At 36.1% G+C, this 17684-nt stretch overlaps 1 protein-coding gene across 1 annotated transcript in view; it reads right to left on the bottom strand.

The window, feature by feature from the left end:
* The window catches only part of LOC136040591 (small ribosomal subunit protein uS11m-like), a 51010-nt gene that overhangs the window by 13537 nt on the left and 19789 nt on the right, over positions 1-17684 (bottom strand). Inside the window, exon 3 of the mRNA XM_065724848.1 lies at positions 8274-8374. Coding sequence (XP_065580920.1) covers positions 8274-8374 — 101 coding nt within the window. The remainder of the gene's footprint in view (positions 1-8273; positions 8375-17684) is intronic.

Consider the following 17684-nt stretch of genomic DNA (forward strand, 5'->3'; position numbering starts at 1 on the left):
AAGTAGGTTAAGGGAAAATACGTTTAGATAGTGCGAAGATTCTTCTAGAAGACATCTTAGAGCCTCTTATCCTCCCCCAAAGGTTTTTGATCATCTTTTCTAAAGACCAGAAATGTTTGCACCCAAGCGTCTAAAGGTTCAAAACTCATGCTCCGAGAGCTTGTAGCAGCGTGCAAAAAGAATTCCAACTTACAAACATTGGCAATTTGACCATCAATAACTCTGTTTCCATCTCTTGGGATTCGAAATATGGAATTTCGATATGTAGAACGCTTGAAAAATTCCGAATATTGTGCGATGCTTTTACCGAATATAAGTTAGCATTATCCACTTTACAAATTCCCTCTCTTCAAGAGCGTCGTCTCAGTTTGATCCTTGAATTTGGCCAATATCTTCTCAGAAGTGATAAATACAGATCGATACTACCACCAGTTTTAGTGAAACATCGAAGTACTAGGTCGAAGAAAATTGACAGATTAGCAGCACCTCCTTCACGCACAAATCGTTTTTCCAACTCATTCATCCCTTTCTTTGCATCAAAGTAAAACAATTGTTGATTTTATCCTATTTTTCTTCTGATTTTTTGTCGTTTGATTTAATCCTTTGTTTTGTAAGCACAAGCGCAATTTAGTTTTATGACTACGAGAGATTGTGCAAATAAAACCTATTCTATTCTAAACTTTCCTAAAACTTTTACCCTTTAAACTCCAGACCCCTTTCCCTCAAGAACAATTAACAGTAAAACTATGATATATTTCCAAACCGCAGTGAATGTAACAATCTACATCAAACACAAGAACTAAATCAGGAAAAGCTGAAAACATTCGCCAAATTCTCTCTGAAAATTAATTCTTCAGGCATAATTTCTTATATCACTTTTGAAGGTTTTTTTTTTAAGAATTTCCCTTCCACTCCAGGAATAACTGGAATCCTTATCAGCAGATTCAGCACAGAGCTGATTTCCACGCTTAATCGGGGCACTCTTCTTTCGTATAATATTAAACATGGGACAGCGGCTCATCTAAAATGAAATCCCTTGAAAGCAGTGGCGGATCCAAGTGGGGGGCAGGGGGCGCCCCCCCTTCAATGTGGTTGTGGATTTGGGATTGGAACCGCTTGCTCTGGTTGAGGTCAGGACGATTTTTTTGCAACTTGTTTTTAATAGCTGAGTTGTTAAATTTTTAGCTGTTAAGACTGGTTCTTATTGCAAACAACTTTGAAACATAAGTTCCATTTATTTTGTGTGGTCTCTGTTCGATTTTACCGATGACGCATACCACCTAAAAAATTAATTAAATTTAGGTTTATCAAGGGAATCTGTCCGTATTACCACAAAAGCCTAGTGGGAAGCAAAAATCTTCATTTTGTAATAACAAAGAGGGGAAACTTAAAATCCTAACTTCTTAAGGCTGTCGGAATGATATTTCAGGACTGTGCTGTCAAACTGGTGTGAAAAACTTAAATCTTTAAAAAAAATTTACCCCATTGTTGCTTTTAAGGGGATTTTTATAATGGAAAGTAAATGTATGAGAAGTGCAAAGATATTATTAATTTGCGTTTTGGATTTCGCTGAGCAAATAGTGGCCACTTTACTGACTATTTTCATCTAATTAAAGCTCTGCATTATACGACATATCACCTCCTTTGTTCATCTTAAAACACTAAAATAAAGACAGAACTCGTTAGAAATAATACACTTAAAACTAAGTACAAAAGTCGAAATACTCCTTCAAAGGTCGGAGTAATCATTTAAGGAAAACAGATTTTCAAAAAATTGTTTATAAAAGGAAGGTAAATAATTGTGTTTATTTTTATTTATCTAGCCGGTATAGATGAGTCTCTGAATTTTCAGTTTGAATCAGTAGAATGGCATCGATTTTTTTAAACATTTACTAATATAATGTTGAAAAAAGGTGGAAATTCACACCACTTGAGTTAACCACGGAAATGGAATGCAAATACAATATTACTTCAGAATTTCTCACTTTCTCAGTACCAACCAGTCGCAAAACATACTTATGTTTTTGTATAGACGATTTTGTTTTTGTATAGATATATTTCTCCATAAAATTCTTTAAAATGCTATATATACCACTGAGGATTTTAAACTTATTTTGATACATGCCATCCAATCACATTTCAACGGTTAGTTATTTATTAATCAAAATTTTTACAGGACAATTCTCTTACTTGATGCTAACCCTAAGCTGAATTTCAAAATTTTTTTTGTACTCAGCAGACATATCGAGTTTTAAACGTTTGGATTGAATATCTAAAAAATCTGTAGATAGAAAAAAAAATAATTAGAAATCTACCATAGCTTGAAGCACTCAAAATATAAATCGCCAATCAATACCTATCAAATACAAAAAAAAAATGAACACACAATTATTTGTTTTTAAGGAGTATTTCAACTCATATTCTTAGTTTGAAGCACATACCTACATGCATCTTGTTTAAAGTTCGTATTTTTCTGACAATTTTGGTCTTTATTCAAATATTTTAGGATGAATATAATAGAAAATACTAACGAAAAGTCTAAACTGACTTTTCGTTCACTTATACTTTTCTTTTATCACTTATACTTATACGTTTCGTTCCTTTATAAACGTTCACTGAAATGTTGAGGCAGACATCGACCGTGTAATAAATAGATATCACGGGAGTAGAAATAAAAAAATAGACTTTTTCTTATAGAATTTAAAAAGTGGAAAGATAGGCTACGTTGCTATAAAAAGCGAAACCTTGATTAGTAAATTTTTGAGATTTCGTCAAAGTTGACACTGTTTATTAAAACACCATTTTTAAAAATAAATAACAATTAGGTAATGGTTTATTGCCTATACTTAAAACCCACGTTTTAAATGTCTTCTATGTATTTCTATCTCTTTGATCTATTTTCCTTGTTACGCCCCTAAACAAACTAGTATTTAATGTTTAATACATCTTTTACGAATATATAAGGTGTATCTAAATCGTCATTTCTTACTCTTCATTACTATTATAATTACTAAGTGATACTGTAAAGTAAGGCGACATGCTAAATGGTTTGACCAATACAAATAATCACTAAGAATCCATGACTCCAAAAGATGGTTCAAGAGCAATTTTTTTGACAATACAAAGCTTAACTTAACTCACTCACTATAGTGGTCAGAAGTGCAAAGGCGAAAAATTATGCAGATATATTAAAACATCATATTTTTTATGGATGGTGAACAGCTTGTCATTTTTATATGGCGGGTGGTTTTTATAACTTATTATTTTTTGAATCAATATTTTTATGTCATTATAATTTCAACAGATTTGTTAGAACTTAAAGCCTCACCAGATTTTAGATTAAGTTTGCGACCATTTTCACTACCTACCTACGACGCATAATTGATGAAGTTCCCCTTAATTGCTGATATTAACCTATCATGCACCCCCTGCTAAAAAATAAAAATCCTGGATCCACCCCTGCTTGAAAGGGTCCTTTATTTAAATCAAGGAGCACAAGAAGGCTATCAAAAATCAGGGAACTCAAACTTAAAAGCGAAAACTTAAAGCAAACAGAAAAAATTCCTTGCATAAGGGGAGGGATGTACTTCTTGTTTATTCTGATGTTTAAGCATTCCTTCAATCCTCACTCTTTACGCAATGGCGCTTTAATGAAAGCATTTATGAGTATAACAATTGTAGTTCATTTTCATTTTATACATGCATTTTCTTTGCCGACTGCCTTTAAAGTATTTGAACTGTAAATTGCTTTGTTTAAAGCGAATGCGCATCAAAAGCACATCCAGGTTGTGAAAATGGCATACCTTTAATATCTCAAGAACGGTTAAGGGCTATGAAGCTGAAACTTTCGGATAATATTGAGGAAAATGTTGAACTTGGGACACTATGGGCATGTCGGTTGTCAAAAGGGCTTATCGGTAACATATGAGGAAAGGCCAAAGTTGTTAAGTATAAATTTTCAGGAAATTTCGGCTAGGATGTTCAAAAAACCGAAGACTTCATTTGCATCAAGGTTGTCTAAGTGGAACATAAAGAATATCTTAGGATCTGTTACGGGTAATAAGTTGAAACTTTCAGAGGATGTTGAGGGTGATTATGAAATTTGTCAAGCCACTATATGCAGCCCATTTGTCATAAGGGCGCATATGCATTATCTCAAGAATGGCTAATGGTACCCAGTTGAAAATTTCAAGGTATATGGAGGATGATGTTGAGGTAAATTCTATATCAATGATAAATTTTGTATGTAAAAATAGGGAAATAACATAATTTACAACCCTTGTCCCGAGACTACGAGGACATGACATCCCTGGAGAAATAGTAATTGAATTTTTTGACTATTTTGAAGAAAATGGCTATTTCAAAATTTCGATACGTTTAAAGGAGGGAGGTCCAAAATAAGCAAGAGGGAGAGTTGGCTTCCCTCCAATCACTTTCAACATCCCCCAAAATATATATTAAAAGCTTCAGCTTAGCCTAATACCCTCAGCCGTTCCTGAGCTATTGCTGATACACCTTTTGGACAACCAGCAGGAAAATTGTCTGGTTTACTTTTTTTCAACACCCCCATCAATATTTCGTAAGTTTCACCTCAACACCCCAGGCGTTTTTGAACATCCGGGATCAAATCCGGGAACATCCTTTCCCATTAGCGGACCTTATGTGTAAACAATGGACAACTTGCAAAACTAACAACGCTTGCGCCAGGTAGTTGAAGTAGTCACAGTTGCAAGCAGTCGCAGTCTTAAGTTGTAGTTTTCGCACTTAGTCACTGTCACAAGTAGTCGCAGCTGTAGTAGTGCCCTCAAAAATCTTAAGTTAGTGCCCTTAACCGTTCCTAAGATATTGTAGATACGCCCTTTTGATAACCTCAGTCCACATAGTGTTTTGATTTAATTCTACGTCCCCTCGACATTCCTTTAAGGTTCACCTTAATATTCAGTTGCCTTCCCATGACCTTGCAACATCCTCATCATGCCCTGAAATTCTCAACTTGGGTTAATACCTCAAGCCGTTCCTAAAATATTGCTGATACGTTCTTTTTGACAAGCTTTATGAACATAGTGCGTTTTGATTTTGTTCAATACCCTCCTCTTTATTTCCTGAAAGTAGTTGCAGTCGCAGGTAGTCGCACTTGCAGTCATAACAGCAGTGTTAGTGGCCCTGAAACTTTCATGCTAACCCGGCGAGAATATACTGCATATACGCCTTTATGATAGCCTAGATGCATGAAGTGTCTTTTGATTTAGTTCAAAATACCCCTCAACATTCCACAAAATTTCACCTCGACACTCTTAAGATCCACGGACACACCTAGAATCCATAATTTTCTCCTCTTCTAACGATGAATCCACATGGGTAAATTGCATAATTTACATTCCTTCCCCTGGGGATGTGGGGGCATAGCATTCCTGGAGACATTATTGTTAGAATTTTTCACTATTTTGAGCAAAATGCCTTTTCAAAAATTTCAATCGATGTTGAGGAAGGATCTTAAAAAGGGTAAGGGGGGCTGAGTTCCCACCGATCACTCTTCAACATCCATCTCCACATGCCCTGAAATATGTTCAACTTAAGACCCACAGCCCTTTTAACAGCCCACAGCAACTTAAGATCTATCAGCATATTGCTGATAGTCCCGTTTGACAACCATCCTGCAAATAGCGTGTTCTGGTTTTGTTCAATCAATCAACCAACTTTATCAAACAGTTTGTGGTAAAGAACTGTAGTAAGGAGCGACCCGGCTCAATAGTAACCAAAACTCTAAAAAATGGAATTTTGATACCAATAGCTACATCAAAAGAATCGCATTTTAATGCTGATTTTAAATATATAAGTTTAATCAAGTTTAGTTTTACCCATCAAAAGTTACGAGCCTGAGAAAATTTGCGCTATTTTAGAAAATAGGGGGAAACACCCCCTAAAAGTCATAGAATCTTAACGAAAATCACACCATCAGATTCAGCGTATCAGAGAACCCTACTGTAGAAGTTTCAAGCTCCTATCTACAAAAATGTGGAATATTTTATTTTTTGCCAGAAGGCAGATCACGGATGCATGTTTATTTGTTTGTTTGTGTTTTTTTTTTTTTTTTTTTTAGGGGTGATCGTATCTACCCAGTTGTCCTAGAATGTTGCGAGAGGGCTCATTCTAACGGAAATGAGAAGTTCTAGTGCCCTTTTTAGGTGACCAAAAAATTGGAGGGCACCTAGGCCCCCTCCCACGCTAATTATTTTTCCAAAGTCAACGGATCAAAATTCTGAGATAGCCATTTTATTCAACGTAGTCGAAAAACCTTATAACTATGTCTTTAGGGACGACTTACTCCCCCACGGTCCAAGTGAGAGGGGCTACAAGTTACAAACTTTGACCAGTGCTTACATATAGCAATGGTTATTGGGAAGTGTACAGGCGTTTTCAGGAGGATTTTTTGGTTGGGGGAGGGGTTGAGAAGAGGGGGATATGCTGGGGGAACTTTCCATCGAGGAATTTGTCATGGGGGAAGAAAATTTCCATGAAGGGCGCGCAGGATTTACTAGTATTACTAGCTACAAAAAAAAAACAATGAAAAAATAAATATGAAAAAGTTTTTTTCAGCTTTAAAGTAAGGAGCAGCATTAAAACTTAAAACGAACAGAAATTATTACCCATATGAGGGACTCACCTCCTCCTAATACCTCGCTCTTTACGCTAAAGTATTTTTTAGTAATTTCAACTATTTACTCTACGGCTTTTGTGATTCAGGGGTCATTCTTAATGAATTGGGACAAAATTTAAGCTTTAGTGTAAAGAGTGAGGTACTGACGAGGGGGCGAACCCCCTCTTATATGTAATAATAACATGAGAATACAAAAGCTCTTTACGTAAGCTAATTTATAAGTTACGTATATCTTTTACTAATAAAAAGATTCGTAAAAAATTAAAAGTTCTAGATGCCTTTTTAATTAACCGAAAACCGGAGGGCAACTACGCTTCCTCCCCTGCTCTTTTTTCTCAAAATCATTCGATCAAAATTATGAGAAAGTCATTTAGCCAAACAAAAATATGCAAATTTCGTTTTAATTATTCCTCTGTAGAGAGCCAAAATCAAAACATGCATTGATTCAAAAACGTTCAGAAATTAAATTAAAAAAACAAGTTTTTTTAACTGAAACTAAGGAGCGACATTAAAACTTAAAACGAACAGAAATTACTTCGTATATGAAAGACGCTGCTTCCTCATCAACGCCCCGCAATTTACGCTAAAGTTTTTTACTGTTTTAAAAAGAAGAGTTGAGAGAAAGAATCAAGCTTTAGCATAAAGAGCGGGGCGTTGATGAGGAAGCAGCCCATTTCGTATACGAAGTAATTTCTGTTCGTTTTAAGTTTTAATGTCGCTCCTTACTTTCAGTTAAAAAAAAAACTTGTTTTTTATTTATATCAAATAATCAATATATGCATCTCTTTTAAGGGAAAATAAGAGAAATAAACACGGAGAGGAAAAAAAATAACTAAAATATAAAACAGAAAAATGCAAATAATTATGTCAAACCAAGATCCCGTGAAGACTTAGGTGAACTTTGACTCCCGTCAAAGTTCACCTAAGTAGTCTAAGCCTTTTTGAGGACCCAGGATTCAATATGCCTTCTTTTCCCAACAACAAACCATATAACGGGCATTTTGCATAGCTCCCAGCTCTTACCCTTGGGGCAGTGAGGATGTGTCATCCCCAGAGGCATAGTTATTTCCAGTTTAAGTTATTTTGAACAAGATGGTTATTGCCAAATCTTTATTTGGATATCATATAAGTACCGCTCTTTTGGCATCTATAAATGTCAGGGGGGGCCTCTGATCACTCTTCAAAATCCCCCTTAACATATCCTGACAGTTTCAACTTAACACACTCAGCCATTCCTAAGATATTGCTGATACTCCCTTTTGACAGCCAGCATGCATATAGAGCGTTTTGAGTAAAGGTGTAGAATATCGACTCTAGGAGGGTGTATTTAGATGGATTATCAGAAACACAAACAAACCATAGAAACAAGAATAAAATTAGCAATCTGATAAATTTCTTTCTTTGTATTTTAGCATGTCTCCTCTTGAAGAGCCGTTATTCTACACCTTTACCGTGTTTTGATTTTGTTGGCTCTTTACTATAGGCAACGCTAGAGCGTTGGCTCTGATTAGTTCATAAGTTTTAAAGATAAGACAACTGTAAAACTTGAGTGGCACCTTGGCATTTAGATACAGCTAGTGCGTATAAAGACAACTATACAGGAAAAGAAACTTACCAAAGCGGTGCTAATTCCTGTAGCTTGGGCTGCCACGTTTGTACCCTTTCTGGTATTTTTAAATCCTTCCATGCCACATGAACGTTTAAAGTATATTCTACCTACAATAACAATACAGTTGTTATACAGCAATAAACATACCTACAAACCGGAGGAGATAGAAAAATTCTTCCTAAAGGCTACCTTCTGGTTAAAAATAGATATTTCTCACCCAAACCAGCTTAGAAAAAATCATCTGATTTCATAACCATTGGAGCTAAGAGCTCATATGGCACTTGTGACGAGATCGGAAGAGCCAAGAGCCATGAGTTCATATGGTATGAGCTGTGGCAAAATTCTAAGAATCAATAGATTGCTTTAAAAGGAAAATCAGAGGCTTAATGCCGGTAAGGATTTAAAATAAGAGCTAAGAGTCACGAGGTCCTTCTAAATATCAAAATTCATTAGGATCCGATGACCCACTCGCAAGTTAAAAATACCTCAGTTTTCCCTCTCCCTTCACCACCCCAGATGGTCGAATTGGGGAAAACGACTTTATCAAGTCAATTTGTGCAGCTCCCTGACACACCTACCAATTTTCATCGTCCTAGCATGTCCAGAAGCACCAAACTCACCAAAGCACTGAACCCCGCCCCCTAATTCCCCCAAAGAGACTGAATCCAGTCCGGTTACGTCAATCACGTATTTACGACATTTATAAGCGTTTTCCAAGATTTCCCGTTTCCCCCTCCAACTCCCTCCAATGTCAACAGATCTGGTCGAGATTTGAAGTAAGAGCTCTAAGACATGAGTTCCTTCTAAATATCAAATTTCATTAAGATCCAGTCACAAGTTCTTAAGTCAAAATACCTCAATTTTTCTAATTTTTCCAAATCAATAACCCCCAGCTCCCCTAAAGAGAACGGATCCGTTTCAATTATCTCAATCACGTATCTATAACTTAGGCTTCTTCTTCCCATCAAGTTTCATCCCGATCTCTCCACTCTAAACGTTTTCCAAGATTTTCGGTTTCCAATATATCCGATTTCCCCCTCCAGCTTCCCGATGTCACCGGATCTGGTCGGGATTTAAAATGAGAGTTTTAAAGCACAAGATCTGTCTAAAGATCAAATTTCATTAAGATCTGATCACCCGTTCGTAAGTTACAAAAACCTCATTTTTTCTATTTTTTCCGAATTACTCTCCCCCCCCCCAGCTCCATCAAAGATAGCAGATCCGGTCCGGTTATTTCTGTCACATATCTTGAACTTGTCCTTATTCTTCCTACCTTTCATCCTGATCTCTCCGCTTTAAGCGTTTTCCAAGATTTCCCGTCCCCCCCCCCAATGACACTGGATCCGGTCGGAATTTAAATAAAGAGATCTGAATTACGAGGTTCTTCTAAATATGAAATTTCTTTAAGATCCGGACAATCCTTCGTAAGTTAAAAATACCTCATTTATTCTATTTTTAGAATTAACCCTCACCCGAACTCCCCCAAAGAGAGCGGATCCGTTCCGGTTATGTCAATCACGCATCTGGGACTTGTGCTTGCTTTTCCCACCAAATTTCATTCCGATTTCTCAACTCTAAGCGTTTTCCAAGATTTTAAGCTTCCCCCCCCAACTTCCCCCAATGTCACCGGATCCGGTCAGGATTCAAAATAAGAGCTTTGAGACACGATAACCTTCCAAATATCAAATTTAATTAAGATCGGATCGCTCCTTCGTAAGTTAAAAATACCTCATTTTTTCTAATTTTCCAGAATTAACCCTCCCCTAAAGAGAGCGAATCCGTTCCGGTTATGTCAATCACGTATCTAGGACTTGTGATTATTTTTCCCACCAAGTTTCATCCTGATCCCTCCACTCTAAGCATTTTCCAATATTTTAGGTCCTCCCCTCCAATGTCACCAGATCCAGTCAGGATTCAAAATAAGAGCTCTGACACACAATATCCTTCCAAACATAAAATTTCATTAAGATCCGATCACTCCTTCGTAAGTTAAAAATACCTCGTTTTCTCTAATTTTTCAGAATTAACTCTCCCCCCAACCCCTCAAAGAGAGCGTATTCGTTCCGGTTATGTTAATCACGTATCTAGGACTTGTGTTTATTTTTCCCACCAAGTTCCATCCCGATCCCTCCACTCTAAGCGTTTTCCAAGATTTTAGATCCCCCCAACTCCCCGCAATGTCACCGGATCCGGTCGGGATTTAAAATAAGAGCTCTGAGACACGATTTCGTTCCAAAAAATCAAATTTCATTAAGATCCGATCACCCGTTCGTAAGTTAAAAATACCTCATTTTTCTGATTTAACCGTCCCGTCACCCCCCCCCCCCAGATGGTCGAATCGGGGAAACGGCAATTTCTAATTTAATCTGGTCTGGTTCCTGATACGCCTGACAAGCTTCATCGTCCTAGCTTACCTGAAAGTGCCAAAAGTAGCAAAACCGGGACAGACAGACCGACAGAATTGTGATCTCTATACGTCACTTGGTAGATACCAAGTGCTATAAAAATCACTGAAAACCGCTAATAATAAGCCGAACCTGGAATTATTGTTTTGACGTGTCTCGAATTTTGGTATAGGCGTTGATGACCGCTATTCTAGTAGATGTCAAAAAGATAGGGCCTATATTAGAGGGGGGTGGAGTTTTTTTGTGAGTTTTTAGTCTATGGGTAATGGGTTCCAAAATTTCACTAATGCGGAACTCGCCATTGTTTTTATTGATGGCTGGTTTGTTTCTAGCTATTTTCAGAGCTCCTCTGATTTTCTGCTTTAGGAATTGCAGAACAATAGCGATCAGTCAGGCCTGGTCAAAATTAATAGAGTGAGAAGGGTTTTAAAAATATACTGGGCAAATGCAGAAAAACTATCTTTCTCCTTAAGCTTTGCCTTTTTAAGGCAGACCTCATTGGAATCAGCATGTTCTTCTAATCGGTGATGTAGCGATCTCATGGTGCGATGTTTATAGGTATCACCGCGACTACAAGGAATCTAGCATACCCCTGGTGGATCGGAATTAATCTTACCCTTGCCTGTGTTCAAGAAGGAGGAGATAGTAATCCCAGATGGAAAAAATACATTAAAGCTAAACTTAGCGAGCTTGGAGCTTAAAATGTCAGTAATACCCTTAATATAAGGTAATGACAAAAAGGATGTATCTTCTTCGCTCTTAGGGACAGAGCTCTTGGCTTTTGTGCTTATCTTTATCATGGAAATAACCTTATCAATGACTTTTTTGGGATATCCATTACCTATCAGAACATCTTTTATACAATCAAGTTCAGCCTTCAGCTCAAAATCAGAGGAGCAAAACGCTCTATCAACCAACGAACACAACACAAACACGAACACAAAGGCTCTATCAACCAACGAATTGACTACAGAATTTTTGACTATATGGTAGGAGTGATTTCTCAGATATCTATGACTATGAGCTAGCTCTCTGTATACACTCAAGTCAAACCTAGTTTCCCGTTTGGTAATGAGAACATCTAAGAAGGGGAATTTGTAGTTATTTTCAAGTTCAATGGTGAACTTTATATCTGGATACTGCTGGTTAAAAATAGAGAAAGGATTTTATTTTGTCTTCTGTCCCGTTCCAAATTATTAAGCAATCATCTACACATCTCATGTAGAGTTGGAGATCCTTGAAGTCTTGCTTGAAGATATTATTTTCAATATATTCACAGCTTAGATACCAATATACAGTTATCAAAACTCCTATCTTGCCCATGAGAAGCTTTTGGTACAGACTGCCAGTTTCATGTCTCCAGCAGCTAGCATCGCTACCGAGCACTGTGTCCCAAAAATAAATCGTGTTTCATAACTGTATTGGAATGTAAGCTGTGAATATGCTGTAGAAACACCTCACTGAGAACTAGTGCCAAGGCTGATCCCATTGGTATGCCCCTATACCCAAAATACTTTTAACAGTAACTTCTTTCACGATATTCGTGTACTATTTAAGATTTTTGTTCCGGCGACAGTTTCTACCTGGACGGTTGAAAGGAACATTTCTACCTTAAGAAGAAAGATTAGAAAAAAACTTAAAATTCCATGGCAAAGCCGATGGATATTGTATTAACAATGGATCAAGAACACTGGATTCACTTTAGCGAATTAAAATCATTGAAATCTCTTCGTTTAATATCTGAGCTTAAGGCCGTGATTAAGTGAACTTGAAAACATCGAAGTTCAATATTGAAGTTAAGGTAGTCTTCTGTCTCCGCCGAGTACTTTTTGAGTACTTTTTAAATATAAATTTCAATTTTAACATGGGGTTTTCGAGTTCCATCAGTTCACTTAATCACGGCCTTAATAAATTTTCCAATTGCCAACATGAACATATACTGTCATGTCACTGTCAAAAACGTCAGTAACAACAAGTAGGTCATCGTCCGTATCAAACAGTTCGTGGTAACGAACTGTAGTAAGGAGCGACCCAGCTCAATAGTAATCAAAACTCTAAAAAATGGAATTTTGATACCAATAGCAACATCAAAAGAATTGCATTTTAATGCTAATTTTAAATATATAAGTTTCATCAAGTTTAGTCTTACCCATCAAAAGTTACGAGCCTGAGAAAATTTGCGTTATTTTAGAAAATTGGGGGAAACACCCCCTAAAAGTGATAGAATCTTAACGAAAATCACACCATCAGATTCAGCGTATCAGAGAACCCTACTGTAGAATTTTCAAGCTCCTATCTACAAAAATGTGGAAATTTTGTATTTTTTGCCAGAAGGCAGATCACGGATGCGTGTTTATTTGTTGTTTTTTTTTTTCCAGGGATGATCGTATCGACCCAGTTGTCCTAAAATGTTGCAAGAGGACTCATTCTAACGGAAATGAAAAGTTCTAGTGCCCTTTTTAAGTGACAAAAAAAATTGGAGGGCAGCTAGGCCCCCTCCCACGCTAATTATTTTCCCAAAGTCAACGGATCAAATTTCTGAGATAGCCATTTTATTCAGCGTAGTTAAAAAACCTTATAACTATGTCTTTGGAGACGACTTACTCCCCCACAGTCCCCGTGGGAGGGGCTACAACTTACAAACTTTGACCAGTGCTTACATATAGTAATGGTTATTGGGAAGTGTGCAGGCGTTTTCAGTAGGATTTTTTGGTTGGGGGGAGGGGTTGAGAATAGGGGGATGGGCTGGGGGGAACTTTCCATCGAGGAATTCGTCATGGTGGAAGAAAATTTCCATGAAGGGAGCGCAGGATTTACTAGCATTATTTAAAGAAAAAAACAATGAAAAAATAAATATGAAAAGTTTTATTTCAGCTGGAAGTAAAGAGCAGCATTAAAACTTAAAACGAACAGAAATTATTACCCATATGAGGGGCTCACCTCCTCCTAATACCCCGCTCTTTACGCTAAAGTATTTTTGGTAATTTCAACTATTTATTCTACGGCTTTTGTGATTGAGGGGTCATTCTTAATGAATTGGGACAAAATTTAAGCTTTAGTGTAAAGAGCGAGGTACTGACGAGGGGGCGAACCCCCTCATATATGTAATAAAAACATGAGAACACAAAACTCCTTTACGTAAGCTAATTTATAAGTTACGTATATCTTTTACTAAAAAAAAAAGATTCGTAAAAAATTAAAAGTTCTAGTTGCCTTTATCTTAATTAACCAAAAAATCGGAGGGCAACTAGGCTTCATCCCCCGCTCTTTTTTCTCAAAATCATTCGATCAAAATTATGAAAAAGCCATTTGGCAAAAAAAAATAAAAAATAGATATGAAAATTTCGTTTTAATTATTCCTCTGCGGAGAGCCAAAATCAAAACATGCATTGATTGAAAAACGTTCAGAAATTAAATTAAAAAAAACAAGTTTTTTTTTAGCTGAAAGTAAGGAGCAAAATTAAAACTTAAAACGAACAGACATTACTTCGTATATGAAAGGGGCTGCTTCCTCACCAACGCCCCGCTCTTTACGCCAATGTTTGACTCTTTCTCTCAACTCTTCTTTTTAAAACAGTAAAAAACTTGAGCGTAAAGAGCGGGGCGTTGGTAAGGAAGCAGCCCCTTTCATATACGAAATAATTTCTGTTCGTTTTAAGTTTTAATTTTGCTCCTTACTTTCAGCTAAAAAAAAAATAGTTTTTTTAATTTAATTTTGATCAAGGTCAAGCACACTGTGTCCACTCATAAGGTTTTCATGTAGCATGACTGTGTGGTGAAAGCAAGAAACTTATATGCCAGGATAAATTTCCTTATTTAGATTTGTTGGCGAACTCGAATCACGAACAACTTTAAATTAAACATGTGCATTTCAATTCACAGGTTCTTATGAACTTCCTTTAAAGAAATAAAATACGAAGAGCTACAATTGCGTAAATTTTTCATTAAGGGAAAGAACTGTCAACAAATGTGTCCTCTCATCAGACCACTGGTAAATGGATTCAACTAAATCATGAATAATAAGCTCAGACTTCGGTTCAATAGCTTATTTTCTTCTATGACCCTTACCAGATATGGTATATGTTTATGGGTGTTCCGGCAACATTTTACCGCGATTATGAACTGTCTTTGTTAAAAGTACAGTTTTATTACTCCCTGATGGACCCCAAAGAAAAGAACTAAATGGAGTAAAAACTTCTAATATATATTCCTGTCTAAAACTAAACGACAACTAAAGGGAAATCTAATTCTTTATTCGACTTAAATAAAAGTTTTTTTTTAACTGAAAATAAAGAGCGACATTAAAACCTAAAACGAACAGAAATTATTCCGTATTTGAAAGGGGCTGTCCTCTCCTCAACGCCTCGCTCTTTATGCTGAAGTTTTTATTGTTTTAAGAAGTAGAATTGTGAGAAAAAGTCAAACTTTAACGTAAAGAGCGAAGCGTTGAGGAGGGGACAGCCCCTTTCGTATACGGGATAATTTCCGTTCGTTTTAAGTTTTAATGTAACTATTTATTTTCAGTTAAGAAAAAGCTAGCTTTTTTATTTAATTTCTGAACGTTTTTGAATTAATGCAGGTTTTGAAATTGGCTCAACGTGCATGAATAATCACAATGATATCTGCATATTAATTTTACTTTTTTGGCTTTCTCAAAATTATTCCGTATATGAAAGGGGCTGTCCCTTCCTCAGCGCCTCGCTCTTTACGCTAGGTTTTTTGTTTTAAAAAATAGAGTTGTGAGAAATGAGGTGCTGAGGAGGGACAGCCCCTTTCAAATGCGGTATAATATCTGTTTGTTTTCTATTTTAATGTAGCTCCTTACTTTCAGTTAGGAAACTTTTTTTATGTAATTTCTCAACGTTTTTGAATTAACACAGATTTTCAATTTGGCTCACCGTACATTAATTATTAAACAAAATTTGATGATTAATATTACTTTTGTTTGGCTAAATACCTATCTCGAAATTTTGACCAGACTATTTTGAAAAAAAGGGGCGAGGCAGTAAATACACATCCTGATCTTTATTCTGGCAAAAAATACAAAATTTCACATTTTTGAAGATGAAGCTGAAAACCTCTATAGTAGGGTTATCTGATACGCTGAGTCTGACAATGTGATTTTCATTAAGATTATTTGACTTTTAGGGGGACGTTTCCCCATTTTTTCAACAATAAGGCAATTATTCTCACTTTTGATGGGTAAGATTAAACTTGATGAAACTTATATATTTAAAATCAGCATAAAAATCCAATTCTTCTGATGTATCTATTTTTATCAAAATTCCGTTATTTAGAACTTCGGTTACTATTGAGCCGGGTTGCTCCTTCACCCCCTTTATGGAAATTCTCTTCCCCCGTGAAAAGATCCTCACACGTAACTCCCTCCCCAACCAGAAAAAAATCCCCCCGAAAACGTCTGTATACTTTCCAATAACCAATACTATACCTAAACAAGGGACAAAGTTCATAACTTGCAGCCCTTCCCCAGGTACTGTGGGGGATTCGTAATCAAAGACAGTTATTAGATTTTTCTACTATGCTGAACAAAATGGCAATCTCAAAATTTTGATCCGGAGATTTCGGGAAAAATTGAGCGTGGAATTAGAACTTTTAAAACAGACATTAGAACTTTTAATTTTCGAATGAGCCTTCTCACGACATTTTATGACCACTGGGTCAATATGATCACCCCCAGGAAACAGAAGAAAAAAACAAATATACACGCAACCGTAATCTTTCTTCTGTCAAAAAAATAGAAAATTACTCATTTTTGCAGATAGGAGCTTGAAACCTCTATAGTAGGGTTCTCTAATACACTGAATCTGACGGTGCAATTTTTATTAAGATTATGTGACTTTAAGGTGGCGTTTTCACCTTTTTTCGAAAATAAGGCAATTTTTTCAGGCTCGTAACTTTTGATGGGAAAGACGAAACTTGATAAAACTTATATATTTAAAATCAGCATAACAATTTTTTCACTGCATCAGCTGGTGTTAAAATTCGTTTCTTAGACTTTCGGTTACTATTGAGCCAGATCGCTCCTTACTTACTCGTTACCCACAACAGTTCGTTACTACGAACTGTTTGATAAACATGTTTCCAAGACAGCATTACATAAACTTAAAACATATTCATACACTCAAAACAAACGACAAAGACGAAAAAAAATAAAAACATTAATGCATATAACTTTTTTATCTATCTAGATCAAGAATCATCAAATATATTACATTTTAAAACTCAATAGACAATCTAACTCTTCTTTAGATATAAAAGCATACATATAAGATTAGAATTCTGTATTTAGCGACATATATGATCAGATTTAGGACACGATCACCTCACACACGTCAAAATTTATTAACATAGTGAGCTGGCATACCATTGCAACTGTTTTTTACTCATTGTGTTTTGGCATATAGTACCACTTCATATAAAAAAAAAAAAAAACACATTTTTGGGAATAATATCATTCATCTCTGATTTAAAGTTGACTGATTTGAAGCCCCGCACTTCACAAGCTGTGTATGTTCACCCATCCTAACTTGTACAGTCAATACCAGAGCTGATTTGCTGAACCTTAGCCAAGTCTTAAAAAAAAATTTTTCTTCGAATTTTTAGTATAACAAATTCGTGTCATGCTAGCAAACTTCTTTTTGTCCCTCCTCCAGCCAGTGCACTCTAGCCACATTGTAAGAAAATTTTAACAAGAGTTTCTTAGGATTTTCAAAAACTAATCTCCATGTAGCTAATGCTTATTTAATACAGGATTTTTCTTTTCTCGTAGCCTAGTAATGAGCGAACTGTGGCCCATACTAGCCAAACATTTAAAAACATGTTTTAAAAAGGAAATACCGATAGATCGACGCTAATTCTGAAACTAAATCTATTATTAGGATTAAAAAAAAAAAAAATTTTAAATACGCAAACAAAAAACCTTGAGAATTTCGAAAAGAGCCTGAAACCCCTTTTACATGACATAAAGTCAAATCGATACTCATTGCTACAT

Source organism: Artemia franciscana, chromosome 21, assembly GCF_032884065.1.
Source record: "Artemia franciscana chromosome 21, ASM3288406v1, whole genome shotgun sequence".
Taxonomy (NCBI): Eukaryota; Metazoa; Arthropoda; class Branchiopoda; order Anostraca; family Artemiidae; genus Artemia; species Artemia franciscana.